We start from the raw sequence: 7612 nt of genomic DNA on the forward strand, positions 1-7612 counted from the left end.
TGTCAGTGGATATCTTGTCAGCTGATTTCCTTGCACAACATTCACAAGCCACCAGAAAGATGTTCTTTTGATTTGCATATAGTATTTATTTAATATGGTAGAAAAATGTGCAATATAGCTTTCCAGCAATAACAATCTTGTGCTACAGAAAGAAAACCAGCGATCTGCATTTTAAGGGATAAGCTTTGATTATCATGAAAATGCACTCACAGAGAGGTATAGCTCGTATCCAGAAAATGCAGCATTATAGCAACACTGCATCAACTAATAAAGTCACAGGTGCTAAAAAAATTACTGAGTTGATTTTTTAAAATGTAGACATGACCCAAGTCGCTCTGGTATAAGTTTAACAAGTATATTTATTCTGACTTACACAGGACATTAAAGGAATGACTTTCCACATGTGACCTCTCGCCTCTCATCCCAACATAACCTACCCCATTGCCCCAGATCAGACAAGGGAGTGTGAAAAGACATGGAAACCAATTACTGGCCACAAATATGAAACTGGGCTTGTTACATCAAAAAAGTGAAATGGTACCATAAATGGTATTATTTGGTATACTTTTAAAACCGCTTTTAAAGAATTTGATGTGTTACTAGAAAAAGATTTAGATATTGTCTTGACGCATGAAGTATTAGATTACCTTCTGCAGGAAGAAGTGTTCTGACAAAGTAGTAGTTAGGTTGCTCATCAAACCACCCCAATAAATAAATGAGTAAAGAAACGAACCACAAGATTATATCTTTGAGGTCCTAGAAATAATCTATTTACCTAAGTGCAATGAAAGAGAGGTACCTTAAATGCAAATACATCAGTGCATCTAAAGAAAACTGGGGAAACACAGTGGAGAAGTAAACTGTCAATTGAACTAAGGAGGGCCACAGTGTCCTTGACTAAATACAGACTGCCAGTGACCTCATTTTCTATGTATGGATGAGAAACTGAAATAGGCAGCAAATTATGCCAGGCATAAAGCCCAAGGCAATCAGAGAAAACACATTATCTACCTATTACACAAAGATGTCCACTAAGTTAACACTGGAAAAAGCAAACAAAAAAACCTCAGCATTTAAACAATAGGAGAATATACAGCAAGGGAAATTATGCATGTTCATACAATCACAAATTATGCTGCTATTTAAAACCACAGTTAAATACTTTAAGTGATATGGGGAAAATACCTGTGTGTTCTGTGAAACATATATACCTATATATGTATATATATCTCCTTAATTATGTAAAAAAAAAAAAAAGGCAGGAGATATCTAAAATATTAAAGGGGTTTTTCTTCACAGTAGCTTTAGAGGTAATTTACATTTCCCCCCATTTTTTTTAACATGTAACCAAACTTTGGGGGCTTCCCAGGTGGCACAGCGGTGAAGAATCCACCTACCAGTGCAGGAAATGCAAGAGATTGGGTCAATCCTTGGGTTAGGAAGATCACCTGGAGAAAGAAATGGCAACCCATTCCAGTATTCTTCCCTGGAAAATCCCATGGACAGAGGAGCCTGGTGGGCTAGAGTCCATGGGTTCGCAAAGAGTGGAACACGGCTGAGCCCACAAGCAAGCCGAACATTAAATGGCATATGTTACTTTAATAATTTGAAAACAGAAATGTTGTTTTGAGATTTAGTCCATGAGGATAGAATAGACTGAAGGCGGAAAACAGTCTCTCACCTACAGTTACTTAGAAACTCATTCTGGGATCACCTTTTCTGTCTGTCAGTACTTTGGAAAGTGAAACATGCAATGGCCATTTTTGTTATTACTGAGGGCAAGCTCTCCCCGGGGACGTCTTCTCCATCACTTATCGACCTTAGATGAAGTGGGTAGTACCATGTACAACATTCACTTAAAAAACATTCCCATAACTCCTGGAGACCTTTTTAAAATTGGGCTGGGCTGGAGTTCATTTCTCTACTAGTCGACAAGGGGAATATTTATTAAGCTACTTTTCTGGGGCTTCTCTCTCTCTTTTTTTTCCATTTTGTGATGTTAGTAATTTGAAACCCTCTTATACCATGGAAACCTAACTAAAGGTTTCACAAGTAAGAAAGGGGGCTGGGTGAAACATTCCTGTCACACATCTTACTCTAGTAATTAACAATTCACATGCAAAGCTCTTCGCTCACAGATAACTTGGGTCTTTCATGTATCATATTGGCCCCAACCAAATTGATTGATTCACTCACGGTTATCTGAAATAACCTGCAATAACAAGTAATCTCTTGGGGGTCAAACTGCCTGGCACTGAACAGAACACATTTCTTCCTCAGTGAGACCATCTTCATCTTTTTTCTCTTTCAATCTCCGCAGCAAAGCCGTCCTTAACGTTTTAAGTGTCATGGTATATGTCTGTGCGACCCCATGGACTGCAGTCCTCCAGGCTCCTCTGTCCATGGGATTCTCCAGGCAAGGATACAGGAGCGGGTGGCCGTACTCTCCTCCAGGGGATCTTCCCCACCCAGGAATCAAACCCGTGTCTCTTAGGTTTCCAGCATTAGCAGGAGGGTTCTTTACCAATAGTGCCACCTTTAAGTGTCAATAGATACCTTAAAAAACAAATTACTGGTTTAGTCTACATAATTTGGTGAACTTGGCTTTTAAGGAATTCGAGGACTTTGTATCAAGTTTGATTTTAAACAGAAATCACAGCCCTCTGGATACAGTGACATCAAATGGACATTTGCAGACACTTCTGAAGAAACACATCGTTCAAAACTTATCTCTGCATCTTCCTTCTTTCCTGAGCAATCTGTATCGCTTGAATGATAAAGACTAAGTGATTTCTGCACAATTTGGGGCAATATCAGTTGTTTCTTACCTTTCCCCCTCACTTTTAACCAAAGGCTATGCTGATCTCGTTAAAGTAAGATACTTAATGATCTAGATAATTGAGCCCTTCTTATATGACCCTGTTGGTCACAATCTCGTTTTCCTGAAAGACCTTGTTATGACCATCCTACATCTGTTGAGTCTTTTAAAATTCAAAATACGACAGCTAAGATTACATCTAAACCAAGTCTAGGATTAGAAAAGCCAGAACTTGCTTCTAAATTTCTAAGAAAACTCCTGGGGTGGCTCTCAGAGCATAAGCAGAGACCAGAATGGCTCAGGGCCAGGGAGATATGGTTTGAACCCTGACTCTGCCCTGCACTGCCTGTGTGAACTTATGCCTTAACACGCCTAGGCCTCTGATTCTTTTCTCATGTATAACATGTGCTGCGACATTACAAATACAAATGAAGTGCTCAGTGAACGGAAGCAATGAATCCTTTTGAGTCTTAATCTGTAAAAATAGAGGTAAAATGATAATTTCACATATAGTACAATTTTCAGTGTTCGACACACCTAAAGGGTTCTACAAACATTATTTTAGTTTCTGCAATAAAGGGTGTGTCCTCTCTCTTTCTTTCTTCTTCTTCTTCCTTTTTGCACACTGCATGGCATGTGGGATCTCAGTTCCCTGACCAGGGGTCAAACCCTTGTCCCTGCATTGGAATCTCAGAGTCTTAACCACTGGACCGTCAGGGAAGTCCATTTTTTTCTATGATGCCTATGCTTAATATTAAGAAGCAGGTCATTCTATTCCATATACCCCCCTTTTTTTTTTCCAGTGTAGAATTCAACACGTGCCCCGTCCTCCAAATCACTGCCACCATCAAAACCAAAAAGTGTGATGCAAGATTTTGTTAGAATAAATATTCCATAATATTCGGGTTTCTTCCTTGGTTGACCTTAACATTACAGGAAAAGATATACAAAACAGATAATGTCCACGGAAAACCATCAGGAGGCCCTGGATGGAATGTCACAGGCTTTTTCACAGCGCCTTCCCCCCCAACACTAACAGCTCTGAGATGACTGTAATAACTTCACAGGGTCACATGGGCAGCTTATTCAAATTTCAGTGGAATCTTGCATATAGCTGGATTTTCAAAGTTCTGTCCACATTTTCTAAAGAAACCACAAACGGCGATGTTTATGAATAGAAAAACCTTCACCTAAGAAACATTTAAAATGATTTCAGTATCCTTTCGTTCTCGAGACTTAAAAGCTAATGAGATGCTTTATTTTTGAATTTTGGGTTTCTTCATCCTCTCGAAAGCTTGTGTACCAGGGGCTGTTTCGACCTTTGGACACCCATGTCACCTGCCTACTTGAGGAATAGTAAATTACTGAAATGTGAATCACTGTTCACCCAGAACAAGGTGTAACGCACCTTCCTGCTTGGAAAGAAGGTAAAACCTACATGTGTCCATCCGTCTAGAGAACTAGATAAGCCTCCGTGTAAGAGCTGCATACTTTCAGAAGTCTAAAGTAGACCCATATTTGCGTATAATGGGATCATTTTTCCTCCTCTTTATTGTGCCTCAAAGCAGTTGGGCTAAAATGTTCTTTTGTTCAGGACCCACCTAAGACCCCGTCACTCTTTAGCTCACACTTTAATTTTCCCCTTCAGTTTTACAATAAGAAAAAGTCAGTTTTGTTCTTTGCACACTGCCCTATTTTGTCAAATTATCATCTGATGCCAGAAGGCAAAGCAAGGTTTTGGAAACATATCAATTGCTTCCCTCCATCTCTCTACTGTCAACTCTGATAAACTATCTCCACCACCAGGCAGCCTGTAACCTCATAAATACACTGGCACTTAAGGGATAAGGGCCTCAAAAAAAAAAAAACAAACAAACAACACTTGTTGATAAAACTTGCTTCTGTGAAACAAGATGACTCTCTTAGCACTTTGCTTATGTCACCTACAACAGGAGTTGAGCGTCTCAAGGATGAATTTCAATTAGACCCACTAGGATAGAATGATTGTATGGCTTTTTTCATGTCTAGCCTCCCTTTCATGACCTCAGGGAGGCGCCTTTCTTTACACTAAAGTAAAATTCTTAATTATATCACCTTGCATTAAATCAAGGCAAATGTGAGGCAACACTGTGGTATGTTTCAGGCCGTTTAATTATGGCAAAGAATACTCATTTCTCCCAGTTATCCCTATAACACACACACACACACACACACACACACACACACACACACACACTATAGTTCAGAAAGAAGGGATCAGTTGAGCAACCTCAGAGCCTTTAGGGCAGCTCCGAGAAGATAAGAAAATAGTAAAAGTTTAAGGTGAACACATAGAACTTAAGTCGTGTAAAATGTGCAATGTAGTAAGTTCAGGCCTAAAAACCTTTCCAAAGATTAGAGGAAATGCCCAAAGTCACCAGTTAATTATGCAAGAAGGGGAGGGGAGGGGGGAAGGTGGAGCCCTTGGGGGACCCTGGAGAGGTGCTGGCAGAGCAAAGTGGCAACAGAAAAGACATAATGTTTCATCAAAAGAACTAAGCTGGTTTCCTAGCTAGACAGAGGTCTCCAGAGGCTTTGCTACGTTGTGAACACTTGTCCGCAATAAAATTCCAAGTAAAAAAGTAGCTTTTAAGGTGGGCTAAGCATTCGGTAGCTAAACAGTGGCATCAGTCAAAAGTTCTGAGCACAGAGAGACAAAGGAAGCAGATACTCACCAAAAGGAGGAGTCAAATGTATCCCCCTTTGAAAAACTATTTGTTTTAGTTTTTTTCTTTTTTAACTAAAGGTGCATCTAAATAGATGCTTTTTCTATACAAACATCCTTTCAAGTCTGTTGACTTAAAGGAAAAGAAATACGGTAGGACAACGCAGGTGCTGCTCAATCACTCCCTGGGGCCATTTGGACACCTGCCCATCAAGGTGACAGGTGCTGCCCCCTCCCCTCAACACTCTTTCCCAGCCTTAAAAAATGCAACCGCATCCCGCAAGAGGCCTGCGAAAACGGTCCCCACCAGCGGAGTGGGAAGTGCCAAGCACCAAAGCCCCGCTGCTGCGCTCGATTTGCAATGACGCCACATGGAGAGAAATGGGGGAAAACAGGAAAAAGAAACAAGGATGAGAAGGCAACAAACAAAAATGTGCGCCCCTTCTTTGGTGATCCAAGACGGAAAAAGAAAGAAAGAAAGAAACCCCAAACTAGAGATGGCCAATGGTTAGCTTATCAGAACACATTTGGGACAGCTCTAATCTATACACAAGCTTTAAAAAAAAAAAAAAAAAAGTAGTACCTGGGAAATCAACTTAAACACATTCTAATGCAAAATTCCCCCCATCATCACCATCACCACAAACTCGGGATAAATAAAATCGCCGGCACTCAAGCTATTAGAAACATTTTACTCACAAACCAGAGGTTTACATAATCACAAATTACATAATACTCCTTCCGTGCACGAAAAACCTTTCTATAGGTGAAGCTCCAAGCCCTCCGGGCTTTTCATGTTTTCCAGCGAGAGCTGGAAAAGTCTGCTGAATAATTGGGGGGAGGAGGGAGGGGGAATGGAATGCTGGAAAGTCATCTTTGACAAGCTGTCAACCCCACCAAATGTTCTAGGATTTTAAAAAGAGCCTCGCGGAGCAGGTGACTCGCCTCTGTCCCCATCCACTAAATGCCCGGGCATCTGAGGCCAAGGCAGAGAGGGAGCAAGGAGCTGGGCGCGGGGTGCAGAGTGCGGGGCGCCGCTGCCCAGTGGGGGGGGTGGGGTGGTGAGGGGGTGGCCGGGGCTTACCTGCTCCCCGAAGTCGATGGCTATGTTGGTGATACCCAGGGGCACCAGGAACCGGATCAGGGGCCAGTAGTGCGTGAGCGCCGGGAATTTCACCATAGTCCCCGCCGTGGGCTGACCCCACACACATCTGCCGCCGCGAGGGGACTGTGCCGGGAGGCGCGGGCCGGGCGGGGGCGCGGGAGGACGCGGAGGCCGGGTCCGGAGGGGCCTCGGGGCGGCGGCAGTGGCGGCGGCTCCTCCTCGCGGCTGCGGCGCCCTCTCTCCAAGCGCGGCTGCTCTAGCAGGAGATCCTCAAGCTCAAGTCCATCCCTGCTGCCCTCCCACACAACAAAGATCTGCCGGGAAAAAAAAGAGGAGGGACAGCAGCGGCGGCGGCGGCGGCGGCGGCGGCGGCGGGAGGCTCTGCTGACAGCGGCTCCATTATAAGCGCTCTGGGCCCGGAAATAAATAACCGCGCGCACGAGGCGCTGCCGCCGCCGCCGCCGCCGCCGCCGCCGCGCGGAGGAAATCAGGGGCGGGCGCGGAGGCGCGGACACGGCCGGCGGCCCCGGGGGCGGGGGACGGGCGGCGAACTGGGGAAGGGGCCGGGCCGGGCCGGGCCGGGCCGGGCCGGGGCGGGCGGGCGGCGCCCTCCTTCCCGGCGCCGCCGTCTGCGCGCCGCTCGGCCGCGGGGGGCGCTGCGCACGCACGGGCCGCGCGGTGCCCTGGACGCGCCGTGGGGGCGGCGGCGCGGGGCTGCGGGGAAAGCGGGCTGGAGGGGGCCGGGCGCGAGCGCGGCCTGCACACGAGGGCGCCGCCGGGGGGACGCCTGAGGAGGAGAGCGCACCCAGCGATCCGGAGGCCCCGGGGCCGCCCCGGCTCCCTGGCCGGGCCCTGACTCCCGAGCCCCGCGGGGCCAGAGAGGGGGCTGGGGTCCCCGCGCTGTCCCGGGAAGAGCTGGGACGTGTGGGAGACGGGCGGCTGGAGCGCGGATGCCCGGGAAGGGATGGGGCGCGCAGGGGCCGGG

The 7612-nt window shown here is 46.0% G+C and overlaps 1 protein-coding gene across 1 annotated transcript in view; it reads right to left on the reverse strand.

Annotated features, from left to right (window-relative positions):
* ANKH (ANKH inorganic pyrophosphate transport regulator) overlaps positions 1-7234 on the reverse strand; it is a 164046-nt gene extending 156812 nt beyond the window's left edge. The window contains exon 1 of the mRNA XM_070476503.1: positions 6607-7234. Coding sequence (XP_070332604.1) covers positions 6607-6702 — 96 coding nt within the window. The 5' untranslated portion in view covers positions 6703-7234. The remainder of the gene's footprint in view (positions 1-6606) is intronic.
* Positions 7235-7612: the final 378 nt, after the last annotated feature.

This window comes from Odocoileus virginianus, chromosome 14, assembly GCF_023699985.2.
Source record: "Odocoileus virginianus isolate 20LAN1187 ecotype Illinois chromosome 14, Ovbor_1.2, whole genome shotgun sequence".
Lineage (NCBI taxonomy): Eukaryota > Metazoa > Chordata > Mammalia > Artiodactyla > Cervidae > Odocoileus > Odocoileus virginianus.